General features: G+C 44.2%; 1 protein-coding gene across 2 annotated transcripts in view; it reads right to left on the bottom strand.

Moving 5' to 3' along the window:
* LOC102371325 (BRISC and BRCA1-A complex member 2) overlaps positions 1–19,869 on the bottom strand; it is a 217,112-nt gene that overhangs the window by 187,062 nt on the left and 10,181 nt on the right. For both annotated transcript variants that reach the window (XM_025212347.1, XM_025212348.1), the window contains exon 3: positions 7,473–7,549. In XM_025212347.1, the coding sequence (XP_025068132.1) occupies positions 7,473–7,549 (77 nt within the window). The remainder of the gene's footprint in view (positions 1–7,472; positions 7,550–19,869) is intronic.

The raw sequence follows: 19,869 nt of genomic DNA, 5'->3' as shown, positions 1-19,869 counted from the left end.
GGTGCTGGCTCCTACCCTGGGGGTCTTTAAGAGGAGGTTAGATAAACACCTTGCCAGGGTCATTTGACCCCAGTACTCTTTCCTGCCATGGCAGGGGGTCGGACTTGATGATCTGCTCAGGTCCCTTCTGACCCTACCACCTATGAAACTAGGTGGCAGCAGCACTAGGAGTGCCTACAGAGTAGGCTACAGCCACCTGAAAATTCCCTGTAGTATAGCCACCCCCGCCTCACCCAAATGCTGACTTGGCCCAGCCTCCTTGCCAGGAAGAGCCCTGTGCAGCCCCAAGCCCACAGCAGGCAGCCCACTCTCATGCTATACACAAATACAGGGGGCACATGCCCCCGCCATGCCTCCCCCAGGGATGCATGCAGTGGCGAGGAGCTGTCCCCCCTCCCATCCCCAGACGAGCCGCCTGCCTGTGTTATGCCATATTTACTTGAATATAAGATGAATACCCAATAATTAGATTCCCTATATGAAAGATTTATAAATGTTATAATTCTTCCAGGTACAGAATCTAATTATTAAAAGGTTTGCCTAAAATTATCCCCCTCCCACCACTACAGCAGGGAAAATAAACTGGGGGGGGGGGGGGTAATGGAGGACCCCCGGGGGGGGGGGGGGGAAATTAGGTAGCACCCTTGCCCTCTGCCCCCATCTTCTTCCTCTTGAAGACCTTTCTCCCCCACTCTCCTTACTGTCAGACCCTGTTCTCCCTGAGCACATGAAAATAAGGAGCAAATATGAAAGCAGTGACCTTGCAATAAACATATGCAAATTACTACAGGTACCCACAGACTTATTTAATCCAGAATTGATGCATTTTACCTTTTTTCAAACTGCTGCACCTTTTAGCTTATGGGATTTATTGTAATATTTCTGTTTTAAATGTATTCATGTTTGTATAATGTTGGGTGCTTCAGTTTACCTGTAACGCTAGTATATGGGAAAGAAGAGTTAGACTCCCTGTTAGCTCTTTAATAACAGGAACCTGTTTACATGTAGGAGAAGACAAGATGGACCTCTAGCATCAACAAAAGCTTGCACAGCTCTGCTGGCACATTGACATAGAGGGGATTCCTGGTGATATTGAAAAGGCTCTAAGGAAGCTGAAGGAAATGAGCACTGCAATGAACAGGGGAAGGTGAACAAGAAGAGTGTTTGGCTATTGAAGTTAGCCTTAAATGAGAGACTAGCTGAGCAGCTTTGGGGCTTCTGGCTGGGCAGACTGAAGAGAAAACCCCTCTTTGGAAGGTAGACTGTCTTATTACTCTGTGGCCTTTGAATGTGGGTTGCACTTATTCTCCCAAACAAGAGACCAAGTCCTTTTCTCAGGAGCTAAATTGAAAGTTAGCTCCTTGAGTCAGGGCTACAGGCACCAGGGAGGGTCAGGGACTACTTAAAGGCCAGGGTCTCAGGATGAGAAAGAGCCAGAGCTCCTCCCCACCCTAAAAGCCACACGTAGGTTAGCTTCAGGGGCATTCTCAGAGGCCAGAAAAGCCCACAGTGGTTCCAAGCAAGCCACCCCTTGGGGAAAACTCTGTGACAGTTAACCAGACCCAGCTGAGACAAACTGTATGGAGTTTAAGGGGACTGCATGGAACACTGACAGAATGAAGGCCTGAGGTGACTCTGATAAAGTTTTAATTCATTTTCATGAAGTGGTTAAGCCTGGTGTGCAAGTCATCAACACACATACTCTTTTTTTATGATCATTAAAGCACACAGAGAGAGAGTTTCTCCCTGCAGAAGATGATGACCTGTGTATCTCTTTTTAAAACTAGTATTTGCAATTTTTTTTAGCCATTAGAAAAAACACACATATGGCATGAGCAAAATTATTTAACTTTATACCTTTGTATAACAAAGTTTTCTCCAATGTAAAAACCTCTCTTAAATGAAGTATGAAAAAGCAATCTGGTGGTCCCCAAGTTATAATTGCATCTGGTATCAAAGTTCTGGGTAATGACAGAGCATATAAGTACTAAAAGCAAAAATGAACCAAATGTGAAGTCTGAAGAACAGAATAAATCCCTACTTGGAACTCAAGAAAAAAATAAAATAAAATTATACTTTAATCATAGGACAGGCCCTTCTGAATTGCTAGGTGGTTAATGTTACCGAAGCTAAGAAAACCATGGCTTTAAGTTACTGGCTGTCATCTATCTACTGAGCATGTTACAAGTATATTTTTCCCCTTTTTTGAGAACAATAGTGAATTTCCAGATGCTAAGGAAAACAAGACTGACTGTACAGCTACACTTCCCTAAAGAAGTAGACCAACAGCATTCAGGACGTTGGAACAAAGTACCAGAGTATTTGCAGAGTGGCGGCAGTTATGATTGATGATCTGCAAAAACCTAATCTGTTGTAAAGAGGATGTAGCACAAACCACAGAGGAACTAGACACTCTAGTCTATACTTTGCACTGTACATTAAAGACCACACAGTGGAGATCCTGGACATTTTGGGCAACCTTTTTTCTACTGCCACATTTTGCAGCCTTCCTTTACAGAATTATTCTGTTCTTAAAAGATAACAAACATATCTGGCAACAGGTTGCATGTAGTTTTTACAGATTTTTGCTTGCCTACAGTTGGGGCCTTCCCCCACTATGGTCACAAACTGAGTTATAAAATACTATGTTATAGAACATTTCTTATGCCTCCTGGCATGGGTCTTTATTCTTAGAGCAATAATACCATGTTATAATTTGAATGATTCATATATGTTTCAAATGTGTAACGTCAGGAACACTAGTTCAGTAACTAATAATATTAAATTACGTGCCTCTGAAAAAAAATCTAATTTTTCATCACTTTCCGTTTTCAAGTTGAATGAAGGTTAAAAACACAATTATGTTTGGGTCAATAGTTGTTGGGCATCTTCCCCCTTCTGTTGGTTGTTTTTAAAAGCATGAAAACTAGGAACATAAGGGGGTGGCAGAAAGGTTGATCTGCAGGTAGTTCTATACTGGATGGCAAAGTTCAAGCTATACTCTACAATGGGGTGGGCAAAATACAGCATGCAGGCCAGATTCAACTCACCAACTGTCTGGATCCAGCCCATGGCTGCCCCTGTGGCACTGAGCATAAGGCCAAGCCCCACTTGGGGCAGCCAGCGCTGCACACCTGCCCATGCCTGTCAGCCCTGGCCAGCATGCACAGCTTCCAGCAGGGCTGCTCCTGATGTGACTGAAGACGCCCGGTTGCTGCCCCAGTGGCGGCTCCTCCTCTTGCTGCAACGTTCTAGGCAGGGGAGAAGCTGCGGCCAGGCAGCTCCTGCCCCAGCACACAGGGCTCTGGCTCCAGCTCCAGGCTGCCTTCTACCCATTCCGCCCTCCCAGCGCAAGGACCAGTCACCTGCAGGCGGATGAGTGGGTAGAAGGCAAATGGAAGCTGAACCCGGAGCCCTGCACACTGGGGCAGCAGCCACCCAGCTGAAGCTTCCTCCCCACCCAGAGGAGAACAGCAGAGACAGGAGCAGGAGGAGGAGCCACTGGAGGAAGGGGGAGCTGAGCAGCACCTGGGCAGCTGCAGCCACATCAGTAAGCTGTGAATGCTGGCTGGGGCTGGGCCAGCAGGCATGGGTGGGAGCATGGTGCGGGTTGCCCCAGGTGAGAGCAGACAGGGATTGGCCCTATGTGGAGCACCGCTGGGGGCAGCTGCAGAACACACCACCCGGGTGATCTCTGCTGCACATTCTTCCTGCCTCCCCCAACCCCCAGTTGGTTCCCAGGACCTAGTGCCCAGGTGCCCCTTCCCTCCCAACACATGCGTACAAGGCAGGGGCATGCAAGTAGTGGATCATACCTCTGCTCTGGGCCCCAATCCTGCATGTCCCTGCCTGCAAAATGGGAGCTATGCCCCGGCCTCGTACTCCCTGCCCCGTGACACCAGCCTCACCCACACATCCTGCTCCCTGCTTGCCCACAGTCCGATCCCATATAGGGAGTTATGGTGAGTTATTTTGCAAGGAGGGAGGAGGTAGTGCTGACCTGGCCCATGACAGCTCATCAACATGCCCCATGTGGCCCGCTGGCTCAACTAGTTGCCCACCCCTGCTCTACAAAGGTAAGCAGAAGGAGTGGATCTAGGTACACTCTTAAACCTTGGCTTACTAACTTTATTTAAATCACTATGTTCTTTGAATATCCCACTTTTCTCATGCTTTGTTTAAGTTTCCTTCATAAATCAAGAACAACTTTGGCCTCTCAACATTTAAAGAACAATCAAGCTTTTTTCTCCCTTAATGTGTTTATTTGAAAACAGGACTCTTCAGTCCTCATAATGTAATGTAATACAATACACTAGGGAGATTGTTTTCACCATCTCTGTGGGAATATACTTTCTCAGTCCTGCTGTCACACTTCAAACCTCCTTCAGTGCAACCTGATGTGGCTAAAATAGGTCTTCAGCATTAGTTTATGGCACTTAGTGTAAGGAAATAGACTGATCAAGACTTCAAATGGGTTGAATTTACCACCCTGGATACTGAAGAATTCTTTTATTTAACTTTAGTTGGAAATTGATGTTTCTCTAGACATAGAGGTCAGTACTTACAAAAGTAAGCAATGCTACCTGGCAAAGTTGTCACCTGTATACACTATGGAAAAAGTACCATCACATATTGATGAGTTAGAAAATATGAGTATTTTCACACCGTGGATCTATCATCTTTTTATGTGCTTTGGGATATCTCTGGAATTCTACTTTTTCCCTCTCTACAAAGACCTATGAACATTTTTATGACGACTCCTGAGGACAGCAGATTAAATGCACACTTCAGAACTCAACAGTAATGGTAAAACCTAGCTGAACTATAATCATAACATGGAAAAAAAATAAAAGATTTCAGGGAGCAGTCCTGGAAAGGCAGATTTTCTGTATGTGAAAACTTACAATTAAAATATTTCCAGTAATACAAAAATCTTAGTTGTGGCGTTTGCATTCCTAAAAGTAGGGGTGCACTGATAAAGATTTTCTTGGCTGATACTGATGGCTGATTATTAACCAGCCATATCGGCCAATACTGATCCGATAACTAATCTACAGGAATGCAACCAGGCAGCATGGAGAGCAGTGCCCTGCTGATAAGTCTGTGAAGGGGAGGTGTGCGAGGCCTCCACAGTAAGGAAGGGAGTGGGGCAGGGGCTAGGCCTGGGGGTGCTGCCCAGCCCTGGCAGTGAATGGGACCCAGGGCAGGAAGCAGGACAGAGCAGTGGGTGGCTTGTCCAGGGTATCAGTAATCCAGTGCTTACAAGAAGAATATAAGAGCTTGGGAGGAGCAGCATTTAGAACAATAATAGCTTGCTGTTCTGTCTTGGCTATAAAATGCTTATAAAAATCCGCTTTGTCTTTTCATGGTGGTAATTTTGCTTCCATAAATTTATCTGGTTTGGGAATACAGCTTTCTCATGCATTTTCATGTACTGATGAAAGGAGGTAGAACATCAATCCTTAAAATTTAACTGTGTATCATTTCTGTACTGTCCGTCTCTGCCCATTCAAAAGAGCTTTCAAAAGAGCTTTAGTTCAAGCACCGCCACCATTTTTAAGCATGAGGGTGCTTTTAACCAGAGAGAAGCCAAGTGGGGCAAGGGCAGATGCGGGCTGCTCGCCGTGGGCTCAGGGCTCTCTGCGAGTCTCGAGTCTCTCCTTGCCCTGAGGACTCCCCATAGGCTGTGCATCCCCTGTCCACACAGCAGCAGCGGGAGGCACAACTCACTACTCCCACTGCTGCCGGGTGGACAGCGGACATGCAGCCAACACAGAGACCCAGAAACAAAGGCAGGAGAGCCCAGAGCAAGCAGCCCATATTTGCCCTGCACACAAATCTGGCGGGGGGGGAGGGCACATGCCCCCCCATAACTCCCCTGGGGGGTGCATGCAGCGACAGGGGGTTGTCCCCACTCCACACCCCCACCCCGTGCCTCCTGGATGAGCCACCTGCAGCTTTTTCCTGCTCCCTGCCCTGGGTCCCATTCACCGCCCTGGCTGGGCAGCACTCCCAGCTCAACTCCCTCCCTCACTTTGGAGGCCTCGACCTGCCCCCCCCACACCCTTTCCCTCCCCTATGCCCTTTTGCCTTCACAGACTTACTGCAGGGCACTGCTCTCCACCCTGCCAGCTGCATTCCTGGCCACATGTATGCATGCAGCTGCGCACATGCACACAGAGCCCAGGGGCCATATTATATTTATCGGTGACATTACTGGCTACACTTGCGAAAAAAGCCAATAATGTTAATTTTTCTTTTATCAGTGCCAATCCAATATGGCACTGATATATCAGCGCACCTGAACCTAAAAAGTATATGGCTTTGAATGCAACATATAACCAGAGAAAATGTTTTAATGTACACTGAAGTACAATGAAGTTCTCAGCATTTAAACTCTCTCACACAAATACACACTAACTGGGTACAACTACCAGAGTAATAAATTTTTTAAAGGCAAAAACTAACATGTTATCTACACAAGATATGTATTATTTTTCTGCCATTTGACTACCACCTGAGGTTACTGACCTCTAATTATCAACTGAAAATGTAATTGGGTATCATGAGTGTCAGACAAGCGAAACTTGCCATAAATAAAAGCAAAAATGTGAAATGGGCAGAGACGGACAGTATAGAAATGATACACAGTTAAATTTTAAGGATTGATGTTCTACCTCCTTTCATCAGTACATGAAAATGCATGAGAAAGCTGTATTCCCAAACCAGATAAATTTATGGAAGCAAAATTACCACCATGAAAAGACAAAGCGGATTTTTATAAGCATTTTATAGCCAAGACAGAACAGCAAGCTATTATTGTTCTAAATGCTGCTCCTCCCAAGCTCTTATATTCTTCTTGTGCAATTGAATAGCAGCTCAAAAGGTGAGAAAAATTATTTCTTGCCTTCTAAAAACATGAAAGGAAACACTTTTGCATCAAATCCTCAGAACTAAATACAATTTTAACAGTGGGCAAACATATCAGCATCTGTAGGACACAGCTTATAGAAAGGAAGATTTAAAATCATAATACTAAATCACCTTTGCAACTAGCACAACAGTAAAACTAAATTCCTGTTCCACCTAGCATGAGCTGCCAGTTAGATTCCCCTACTACATCACAGAAACGTTAACTTTTTATTAGTTGAATCATAGTTAAAAAAAAGAAACCGTCTTGCTAGAAGAGAAAATGTATTGTCAATACAAAGCAATTGCAATCTGTGCGCGCCTTCTGGGATTTAGGGTTCATGTTTTCAACATTTTCTCTGCATCCATGAAGGCTAGAAATTGGAGATGCTCACATATTCCAATTACTCCAGAGGCTGAACCTTAAGATGACACCAATCATCATGAGACTTGCAATTAAACAAAGTTGAAAACACTGGGAAATAGGAAGCCAACCATTGTAGGTGATGAAAAAGGGGTGAGATGGAAATGGAGAAAAGGTGATATTAATCCATTTAACTTACATTTCAGTGTTTCTCCAGCATACGGGATATGCAGCTTAAACCGATCACAGCTGGGTCCTGGAGTCAAGGATGTACAGCTAAAAATCAAAACAAGAGAAGGATTTTCTAAACAGAAATAAAAGCAGACAGTTACACTGTTGGATAATGTACAAATGGCTGATGTAGTAAAGAATTTATGAGAAGACTGAAGGCATTCAGCTTCTCGCACTTCTGGAAAACGAAGTTCAATGGGGATGGAAGAACTAGCCTAATCTTGGAGGTACCTGCAATTCATAGGTTCTCACAACTATTTGAAACATCAAGGTCTGTCCCAATAATCAGCAGCTTCTCCCCAACTCTGAGGCAAAAAAAACTTCTTCCAACAACATCTTCCTGATTTGAAACACCTCACAGCAATAATTAAACAACCAAACTCACCAAGCTTGCTAACTCACATACTACAGAAACAACTGATTCTTCCCAACTGGCTCCACGGTATGGACGCCTTGTACTCCTTGTCCTCATCATTCAGGAAACTGAGATGAGCTCTGAATCTAAATAAAAGTAGTACTGTAATTTACAAACATTTAAAAAAAAAAATCAATTTTACAGGTGAAGAAAGAGGAGACAAAAGAAATAATAGGAAAGATAAACTAATGTCTGTTAGCTCACACATCAGATCAGCAGCTGAACCTAGAACACAACTCAGGCTACTGCCGTGGGGCAAAGATAAACCACTGGACCACGCATAAACAAAAGTTTCAAACTACGACAGAGAGCACGGGGTGGCTGATCCTATGCCACAAGAAATACTGCCTAAGTGCCAAATTATACCAGTCTTTCAACAGAAGCGAGCAAATACTGTCTAGTAACTGCCCCACTGACATGTTAATAATGATACATACATCCATTTCTCCTCAAAAACCCACTTCGTCTCCCTAAACCCTTCCGCATTTTTACTCAGTTTCAAAATTAGTTCAATGGCATACAGTGGCTTCAGATTTACTTTTGTTCTGCATGTTACATTTGTTATCTAACCTTACTTGCACCCACAGGTAGCTCCTGATCTGATACTGTTTCACTTAGAGGAGTTAGATCAACAGATTTGTCATCACTGCTTATGATAAGAGTGGAATCAGGCTCTGGGGTGGGGCATACAGGATGCATTTCAGTGTAGGTGAAGACAAAGAATATCACATTTGTTTGGAGTTCTTTTTTTGTTTTGTTTTTTTTGTTTTTGGTTTTTGTCTTTTAATACTTACTTTACTTGAAACAGGTGAGAACACCAAGACAGAAATGAACTCTGTTTCATTATGTATATGCAGCAGAGGTGCACTGATAATATAGGTCCATATCGGATCGGCACCAATAAAAGGAAAATTGACTTTCCCAGCTGTTTTTGGCCAATGTAGCCAATAATGTCACTGATAAATGCCACGTTCACACGCGCAGCCACAGCATGCATGTAGCCAGGGATGCAGTCCGCCACCTTGGAGAGCAGCGTCCAGCCAGTAAGTTTGTGGGTAAGGAAGGGGTGTGTGTGTGTGTGTGGGGGGGGGGGGTGTTTCTGTGTACTATCTACTCCTTAACAATACAACAGTCCTGCTAGAACAACAGTTTCCAACCTTTACCAGGCCATGGCTCTAAACTTCATCCAGGGGCAGCTCCCCGCCACTGAGCATACCCCCGGGGGAGGCAAGTGCCCCTGGATTTGTGCATTGGGCAAGGGTGGGCAGCCCACTACAGGCGAGGCCAGGGGCTGCATTGACCTTTTTCCAGCAGGGTGCTGGGCCAGGGCTGCACTTGGGGCACGCAGGGGTGGGGCAGGTGGCAGCAGAGCTGGGAGGGAACTATAGCCACCCCAAAATTCACCATAGGCCCCTCTCAGCACCGCCACCACCTGCCCTGCCCTTCCCACTCCAAGCGCAACCCTGGCCTACCCCCCCCGGAAAGGCCAACAGCCCCTGGCCCCGAGCCCACCCTTGGCCCGCGCACAAATCCGGGGGGACATGCCACCCATGCCTGCCCTAGGGGCACGTGCAGGGGCAGAGAGCTGCCCTCATACACAAGCCACTCATGGATCTGTACTGTGCCCCACCCTACCCTAGCTGGGCAGTGCCTGCCCCTGCCCCAGCCCCATTCCCTCCCTCACTGTGGGGGCTGCTATCTGCCCCGCCCTTCCCCCCCCCAATAGACTTAGCATCCAGGCACTGGTCTCCAAGCTGCCAGGCTGCATATCGGTTATCAGATCAATATTGGCTGATAGGGCTGGTTAATAACTGCCCATAGGTATTGGCCATAAAAATCTTTATTGGTGCACCCCTAATACGCAGTTGTAGATGCAACTTAATAGTAGCTCTGCTCTGTTCTGATTATTACAGTTTTACCCTCTATTTCCAAATCTTTATAGTGTTACCCATCACCACGTTATTTCTGCACACCTTCCAGGACTAAGCCTATTTTTTTTTCCTCTGGCCCAGAAGCTTCCAAAGTAACTCATCATTAAGTTCATATACAACATCAATTTATTGTGAAATACCACAATTCATAAGGTTCATCACCTCTTCAGATGACATTAAAGTAACATATTTTGGTATCTTTTAACATGCACAAAAACTTATGCTTTTGAAAATACAATCTTGTCTTCCATTGCACTACTCTATTTGGAAATACTTAAGGGAAGTGTAATATACTTTACATTAAAATAAAAGCCTGATCTAATGATCAAGTCCCTAAAAGCAACACACAGTATTTTTCCTAGGTTATTACATTCCACTTGGGATGTTTTTAAATTTTACTGGTCTTGAAGTGATGGAAAGTGACAGCATTTACAGTCATTTCTTGCCAAATTACCCTCTTTGACGAGTCTGCACAAGAGATTTCATAAACTGCAATTGGCTGAAGTAACCAAGCAAAAATTCTATGGAGGTCTACCTGAAGGGAGGGAGTTACTTTTCACTAAAAGTAAGGGGAGGGGGCATAAGACAATTCAGAATTTTGATAAAAAAGTCTAATGGAAAAACTAAACTTTTAAATAATTTTCACAATGGGACAAGTGCTTACATGCTTTTGAAGTTGACATTAAAGGGTTGTATGTATGGAAATAATTTGTCACATGAGCTTCCACCATGAAGTTCAAGAGGAATAAACAAACTGTAAAACTGAACATGCATGTATCCCATCCAGCATGCTAATGCAAGTGAGTAGAGGCATAAAGCACCCTCCCCTTACTGTCTTGAACTATTGTGGCATACCAGTGATGCTGGCACTTAGCTACATGCATATGGGCAGGACAATACATAGTTAGGTTATGATCCTATAGGATCTGATCCTCTATACAGTAGGGATGTGAAAGGTTAAATGTTTAAATAAGAAGTGTAGGAGGGAGGAGGAACAAGAAGGGGAGGGAGAGAGCCAAGGTAAGGAGGGACTAGTACCCATAGCTAGTCTGCTCCATCCCTCCCAGTGTGTCAAGCAACTACAGCAGGCTGGAAAAGCCCCTCACCTGCTCACAGCTTCACATGGGCTGTGTCATCTGGCAGGGCTTGCCACTACCTCATCTCCCTGCCCCCCGTCAAAGGCCCCGAGGAGTGGTTCCCAGAAGCAACTGTGTCCAAGCAGGTCTGTGCATGGTCCTCAGCTCCCCGCTCTGCTCCAGGCAGGTGGCTGCGGCCCCTCTCCTGTGGCAGGGTAGGTGCCAGCTCTGAGGCTCTGCACTCCACCACCCTCAGGCCAGGACTAAGTATATGTTATCAGTTAATGGTTTCGCCGATATAATTAGAAGAGGTTAAATGGATTTTTTTTTTTAAATGATATTTATATCCCTATTTATATCCCTATCCAGTGGCATAACTACAACCATCTTAGGCAGTATATGCCATGTTGGCTGTAGACTTGTCTCAGTATATTCCTTCAACAGAACAGCAAGAAAATAGGTTGAGGCCCTTGGACTTTCTTCCAGGCTGCACTTGGGGCATATAAGCATCTCCAACATATACCATCTCTTACTCTGGACAGATAAACTGATGATATAACCTTCAATTATACAGGCATATTGTATATAATTTTACATTTATAATATATTCAAATTTAGATGTCATATTTAGATTTGTAACAATATGATAAATTATATGATATAATTTACTTTTTACAGAATCTGCTGTTAAATTATATGGTATGACTCTGCCAATCAGTGGTGAAGGGCAGGGTCACCGGGAAATGCCCATGCATTTGGCTTTGTGCCACAACCAAGCCTTGAAAATTGCGTTGTCTCACTGCAATTTAAGTAGACCCCTAGTTATCAGACATCGCATTGGAGGTGCCAGGCTAAAGGAGGCTCCCATATTGAAGAAAACAACATAATAAGTCTTCTTAAAAATATTTAGTGAAAGATAAAGCACTGAGAAAAAATTCACATTCTGGAATAGGAAGATGATGAGCAATAATATCCATCATATGGCTATTCAACAAACCTCTAGATTTAGGACAGAGATCTTTAAGAACAAGAGAGGTTACAACACTCCAACTTTACATCAAGGACAAGGTAAATTTAAGAAAATGAGGAATTGTCCTCTCTCCTGAAGCTAGACCATGCCTTGATGAGCAAAAAAGAATGCCTGCATCTAGCTACTGTTGCCACAGATCTCAATAAAAAAGATAAGAATAAAGATACTTATCCTACTAAGCTAAATTAGCATCGTTCAGGTTTTACTGAGTTAGTGATAAAGATGCCAGAATCTCTCTCTCGCCCCTTTCACACACACTTAAACATGAAGCAAAACCTGCATATCTACCATACTTATACAAAAATACCCTGCTCTCCATTTTTTGCACCTCATTAATGTTCCTTACATTGTTCCTCAGCATCTTGCCTATTAACAGCAGCCTTGCAAATTCAGTTAGGATGCTTCTAAACAAAAAATGCCCACGAATTTAAATTGAAGAGGCAAGGGAAGGAAGGACTAGTACCCACAGCTAGGTCTGCTCCATCCCTCCCAGCATGTCAGCAGCTGCAGCAGGCTGGAAAAGCCCCTCACCTGCGCTGCTGCCCACAGCTTCATATGGTCTGTGCTGTCTGGCGGGGTTTGCCACCACCTCATCTCCCTGCCCCCCATCACAGGCCCCAAGCCCAAGGAGTGGTTCCCAGAAGCAACTGTGTCCGAGCGTGTTTGTGCGTAGTCCCCAGCTTCCTGCTCTGCTCCAAGCAGGTGGCTAAAAAGCGTCTCTTCACAACTATGCACATAATAAAAACAACAAAATAAATTAAGGCAACATTCATATCCATCCTGATACAACACTCCAAACGTTAACCCAGTGCTTTCACAACACTTAAACATAAGAAAACACTGATGTGTCTCTACACAGATTCACTTTCAGCTAGGAAACACAATAATTTTCAACATGTACATGAAAAAGCTACAGATCATATTGCAAAGGACAAGCATAACAATATATTAACTAGTCAAGTGAAATTATACAAACTCTATAGGACAGGGACCATTTTTTTCTTCTGCATGTGTACAGTGCCTAACACAGTGGGATCTCAATCCTTGATTGAGGCTCCTAAATACTGGAACAAACCAAATAAAAAAAAAAAAACCAAACAATCAATGAAGTGTACACTAAATAATTATTTAGTAACGGAGACTGTCAGAATCAGATTAACAAAATCATAAATATGTTGAAGCATGTATTTTGATAAATCAGCTGAAATTATTATTATTTTATTTTATTGTTCTGGGTCATAGCATGTAAAGATGAAAGGTTCATAGTTATAAGACTGCTTAATAATTTGGCAATAAATTAGCATGTAGTCTTGAGAGAGCATAGTTAAGACTGTGTTGCTCTTTAAATGTCCATTCTTTCATGGGTTCACTGAACATAATACTATTGTTGAACTGAAAGTATGCATGTGAAAGAGAGCAGTAGCATTTTTGTGCAAGCCAAAACTGGGACACTACATTGTTGACATTTTAAAAGATTCTTCTCTTTTGAAAATGCAACCAGCATGAGCAATTTGTCTAATGCTTAGAAATGGAAATTCAGCCAGAAGTGGTAAGAGAAGAAACTTTATAACTGTGGTGTAATGGGTCACTGGCAATCCCTCACAACTGAGGATGATTACCTTATTTGTGGGTCCAAAGATGGCTGACAAGGCCGATCCAGGATCAACAGACTCTGCTGCAACTTGGGCATGTGTTTCTGTGCAGGGTGGGTGGCTCTGGATTCTTGATTCAGTCCATGACACACACTTTCTGCCACTCCCACTTCTCCATCTCCTGTTGTCATTGTGAGGTTTCAAAGTACTGAGATCCTTACAGGTGGTCCTGGGGAATAGCCTCCCATGAATTGATGTTAATGCTGCATTTTTCAAGTTGGCCTCCAGGATGTCCTTGAAGAGTTTTCTCTGCCCTCTTCTTGAGTATTTGCCTTCACTGAGCTGGGAGAGTAAAACTTGCTTTGGGAGTCTGGAGTTGGACATCTGGATGATGTGGCCAGCCCTGCAAAATTGATGTCAGATGATCATGGCCTCGATGTTCACGGTATTTAATTGCAAGAGGATGCTAATGTTGGTTTGTCCGTCTTCCCACTGGATTTGAAAGATCTTCCACAGGCGGTGGATGATACTTCTCCAGCGACTTGAGGTGTCTCTTGTATGTTGTCCACATCTCAGCTCTGTACAGGAAGGTGATCACAACTTCTTGATAAACCCTGAGCTTGGTTTCGGATCTGATGTCACGATCTTCCAACACTGACAATTGCCTGAAAGTCTGTTTCTGAGTGAGCATACACTACAGCATCATTGACATACTGGAGCTCAGTGACTGAGGTCAGGGTGGTCTTGGTTTTGGCTCAGAGTCACCTAAGATTAAATAGCTTACCACCCATTTGGTAGTTAGGTCCACTCTGACTGGAAGCTTGTTAGTGGTCAGATGTAGCATCCCAGTAAGAAATATCGAGAAGAGTGTTGGAGCTATGATGAAACCTTGCTTAACTCCCATCTTAAACTCAAAGGGACCTGTGAAAGATCCATTACTGAGAACCACTACTCTCATACGGTCATGGAGCAGGCAAAAGATCATTGCAAAAACCCTCCTGAACCATCTCCTTCCGCTTGCTGAAGAGCTCCTCCTGGAATCTCATTGTGGGTTTATGGCACTAAGAGGCACAACTGAATGATCTTTACTGCTCGTCAGCTGCAGGAAAAATGCTGGAAACAACATAAACCTCTCTACATAGGCTTCTTTGACCTCATGAAAGCCTTCAACTGAGTCAACCAAGAAGCACTGTGAAGGATCCTTCTGAAGTACGGATGCCCACCAAAATAAATTGCTAGAGCAGGTGCGGGCAGTTATTTTGGGCAGAGGGATGCTTACCAGGCACCCTGGTACCTGTTGAGTTTTGGCAAGCCATCAAGGGCCACATGACAGGTAGTCAGGGGCAGCTAAATATTGAATTTTCTAAATTTTTTAGGGGCCCTGTGGGCCAGATAGAATGACCTGGTTGCTCATGTGGCTCGCATTTTGCCTACCCCTGGGCTAGAGACTAGTAGTGCATAAAATTCAATCCCATTTTGGATGCAAAAAATTAACTCGCATCATGACGTGCAACTACTCTGAAGTCAACAGTGGCTGTAATGTAGTGTATTGTGGCTGTCTAGCTTTAAACAAACTAGCTTGGAAACCAGTAGCACTGGAAGCACAAATGTTAGCACAAGTTGAAAAAAAAATGTTGATTTATCTGTGCTCTATGGTGCCACAACTAAACTGTTACTTGTACCTGAGCTACCTGGTTTAGAGCTAACTTGGGTATCTCTACATTGTACTGCAGTCACCCTTACAGTATTGCAGTGTAGGTACAACATTATTTATTTTGAATCCTATAATTACACAATGCTGGTACAATACAAGCCACTCAAGACAGTTGTGGGTAAGGTGGACAGCTACTTAATTAAAGCATTTGGGAAACTCATTGATTTAACTGTTAAAAGGCACCGTTTATGTCAATTTAAGAATGTATGCTAATTTGTGCAGTAATACACTGGTCTCAGGTTTTCACAACCTTCCTGATGAGCTTATACCAGGGGTGGGCAATTATTTCAGCTGGATGGCCACTTAATGTGTTTTGGTGAGCTGTTGAGGGCTGCAAAGGTAGTTCCACCCCTTGACAGATACCCTACCCCCTGGTCGCCATCTTGGGACCAGAAGTCCCACCCCAACCTTTGCCACCAAAAGTCCCTCCCCTTGTCCCAGAAGTACTCCTTCTTGGGAGGACAAGTGCCACATTGAAACTGAAACAGAAGTCATACTTAAACAATGAATAACTCAATCAAACATCTACTATAACTTATTTTCATTTTTAAAAAAAAATGTTTTTGGTCCAATTGATTGCATAATAGCTCAAAATAGTGCCCCCCTGGCTCGAGGCTGGGGTGGGTCAGGCTGGGATGGGTCAGGCTAGGCTGGCATGGGGGGTGGTTGCCTAACCAGAGCTGCACTTCCTACAAGGAGATGCTGGCTTGCAGATGGGCAGCAAGGGTCAGGGCTTAGAGGGCTTATGGAAGGGCCCCATGGGCCAGATGGAATTGCCTGGCAGGCTGGATCCAGCCCCTGGGCAGTACTTTGCCCATCCCTGGCTTATACTGTTCCTGTTGTCTCTCATAATGGCCTTGAAATTGGCAAAACCTAGTCAGTTTCAAGGCTGCTACTAGAACAGCACTGACAGTAACTGAGGTGAGCCAGATCATACTTCTGACTGCCACACAAATCTGTTACACGTGGCTGAGAATTTATACCATAATTCTACTGGTATTTCTGCCTTGACATGACTGGGGAAAAACAAAAACATTTTGGTAAACTGACATAGAAGTGGATTAATGAATGGGCCAACAGGGCCCAGGCCCAGAGTTTTATGAATCTGGAAGCTAATATCCTTGCTGTTTTTCTGTAGGCACAGCTCAGTCAGAGCAGGCAGAACCAGCAGCACCCTGGTACCTGTTGAAGGACCTATGCCACCACTGCCACAGAGGGAAGGGTGCAACGCCAGTCCAATCCTACAAGGCTTTTTTTCCCCCCCTTGTATTTGATTTGTGCCTTTTAGATATTTGGTTACATAGCTAATATTGGCAATTTTCTATCATAGGTGGTGGACCAGGCAATCACCTCTGCACTTCATGCTCTTTGGGCCCAGGACTAGAGATGCATCAATACATCAGTCTGATATTGGATCAGTACCGAGATAAAGAAGATTTTCTGTATCAGATATCGGCCCAATGGGGCCAATAATTTGGCCGATAAAAGCTTGTACTGTGTGCAGCTGCAGCGCAGCACTCAGGCAGCCAGGAGCAGAGCCAGCAGCATGCAGGGCTGCCTCCAGATGGTCAGTCCATTGTGGTAGAAAGGGAGGGGCAGGGGGACAAATCATCTCCCCCCATGCTGAGGGAGGGGGCAGGAACAGGGGTAGGCGCTGCCCGGGTGGGGTGGGCATGGCTCCCACCGCTGCTTGCACCCCAGGAGGGCATGGGGGTGTGTGCCCCCTGGATCTGCATGGGGCAGGGCAGGGTGGGGCAGGACAGGCTGCAGCCGGGGCTGCACAGAGCTCTTCTTGGCAGGGGCTGGGCTCAGAGCCTCTCCCCCCGCCCCCTCGTGCCCTCTCAGGGTGTAGGCGGTGGCAGGAGCCACCTTCCCTGCCACAGCTCCGTCTTTCCTGCCCCACCTCAGCAGTGCCTGCCCCTGTCCCCTCCCTCACCGTGGGGGGTGTTGATCTGCCTCCCCCACGCCCCTTCCCATCCCCCTCCCCTCCTACCACAATGGACTGACCAACTGGAGGCAGCTGTATCAGAAAATTGGATTGGTATCGGCGGATATGCCTCCTTAAATATTGGCCCCCCCAAAATCTCTATCAGTGCATCCCTACCCAGGACCCAATAATTCTTAAATTACCAGCTCCTGCTGGTATCATTCTGAAAGACCACTTTAATACATACCTCACATGATTTTCATCTACTAATAAGTATTTATAGCAGGTCAGTGATTATCTTGCCTGTTCACATGCAGTTAACCCTTATTCAATAAGAGAGGGTGGAACACTATGTAAAATATGCACGCTAACCCTTGCAAAACAAACAAACACACACAGACAAGCAAAGCACCATACACAAATCGTATGTTAAATTTAAATTGAATATAAAATTACTGTAAGCTGCTTTGACCTAGCACATACTTTAATGTCATTTTACTCAAAGCAACAGTACTCCGATTCCTGTCATTAATAAAACATTAAATTCAATAGCATTAGTGTTTCTTACTGGTAAATGAAGATTTACTGAATAACAGCAGTGATGTTCTAAACTGTTGTGATACCAATAAATAACAATAATAGTTTGTCATCAGCAAAGAAAGGCTTTCTTGAGGTAGTCTGCATTTCCTTTAACATTACATGAAAGCTGAGTTTGGTCCTTTGCAAAGGTGACAAATCATTGTGTGTGTCTATTTATAACTCCCCATAATACTACTTATTTATGTACATATACAAAAAGTTAATATGCCCCTAAAATTAGTGGGATAGCAACAGTTTGAGGAAAATAAATTAAAGAAAAAAAATATACAGACAGGCTGAATTATAAAATGAATTAACATGCTCTAAAGTAAGGAAAAAGCTCCCCAGATATGACATCATTTGGTTAGCATTATTATATTCTTATTTTGTAAATTCAGCAGGGGCTGAAGTTTCAAGACGGACACAACCTTGATTCCACTCTCCCCCGATCCTGTTTTGTTCCCCCAGAACCACAGCCTCAAATCCTTGAAACCCATGGGAATGGCCTTCTCTGCGGCTGATAAAGCTTTGGTTCACTTTCCCTCTTCCACAGTAGAAAAATTCTACCGCAAATAAAACGGAACTCAAATTGGTGCGTCACATTTTCATGATTGTTGTTGTTTACAAATTCTTAATCATTAAAGTAGTAGTAGCACATGTGCTACTACTTTTCACAAATGTGTACTCAAAAGTCTGAGAAAAATCAACAGACCAAGGATGTTACCACTTTTACATTAGACTAAAAAAGAAGCATTCTTCATCCATTATGAAGTAGTGGTCTATCACCTGCAGTTTTAGATCCTTTTAATGTTTATCAACAGACCCTATTCAAACACTATTTCAAAAGTTATGCAATCATTAATTTGATCTTCACCAATGAGTTTACTACCAAAACTCAGTGTAGCAGCCAACCCCCCCAATTTCTTTTTACATAACAAATCATTTCAAACCCTAAAACTTTTTTATTGAAAAACCACCATCAAGAAAGCAGTTAGCTTTAGAAAAACGTATCACACAAACTAAGACCACATATAAAGGCCTAGGTAAACATATTTTTATCATAGGACTATTTAACTACACTGTAAAAGAAGTCCTACAACATCTATTTAACTCATACTCTCTTCCTGATGCAGCCCCCACTTTTCTTCTGTTTTTAATGTACATGCTGAAATGCATTTGTTATACATTCCCTCTTCCTAGAAACCTATATCAGTGCCAGGTTTCATCTATCTATAATGCACAGTGCAATGTCACACGTGAGATGCAAAGTGTCAGAGCTGATTTGGATCAGTGCCTCAACACAGTGGAACTTTCTAGCACAAGGCATGGTAAGGCAGGGGAAGTCTCAGCATGGTGAAGAGTTCCAGCATGGATAGAGTTCCCGCCGAGGAAATGCAGATTTGCATAATACGATTGGCCGATGTTAAATTATTCCCATGTGGCGGCTGGCAATTGGCTCGCTAGCCGTATAAAAGGTTAGGGGCGTTTCCGCCCTAGTTGGAGAACTCCGCGATTCCCCCTGGAGTGGAACTCCGGCAGGTTGATCACCTGCCAACGACTCCCCGTCAGCGAAGCCTTGCGACGTGTCCTCCGTGTTGCATGCCCAAGTTAGACCCGAGCTACCCGGTCTACAAGAGCTCCTCGATTACCAATTAGAGAGTAGAATTGTTGCAACTACGATTGCCTGCGCTGTATACGACTCTACAGTGTAAGTAAAGCTACCTCTGTTTTTCCAATTGATACGTGTCTCGTTTGTGCCTAAATCTGCTCTGGTGATAGAGAGTACCCATCTACCCGTCACGGGATCGCAGCCGCAACCCCAGCTAGCGTTCCTGAGGACTCCTGATCCTCGATTCCCCCTCGGCCCCCACACAAAGTATCTCTAAAGAAGCACCACTCTGCCAACAGTTAAGCTGTTTCAGGTATCCAAACCACCTTCTTTAAAATTAGCACAGGTATTTCCACAGCACACAGTGCAGCATCAACACATCCTCAGAACAACAGAGTTCTTTCCATCACAGCAAGACGAGCACCACAGCTGGTAGTCCAAAAGGAACATAGAGAATTTAGGAAAGATAACTGATGGAAGATTTTTTTTTAA

This window comes from Alligator sinensis, unplaced genomic scaffold (assembly GCF_000455745.1).
Source record: "Alligator sinensis unplaced genomic scaffold, ASM45574v1 scaffold758_1, whole genome shotgun sequence".
NCBI classification, from domain to species: domain Eukaryota; kingdom Metazoa; phylum Chordata; order Crocodylia; family Alligatoridae; genus Alligator; species Alligator sinensis.
The sequence above is the reverse complement of the archived record's forward strand: the minus strand, read 5'-3'. Positions and strand labels throughout refer to the sequence as shown.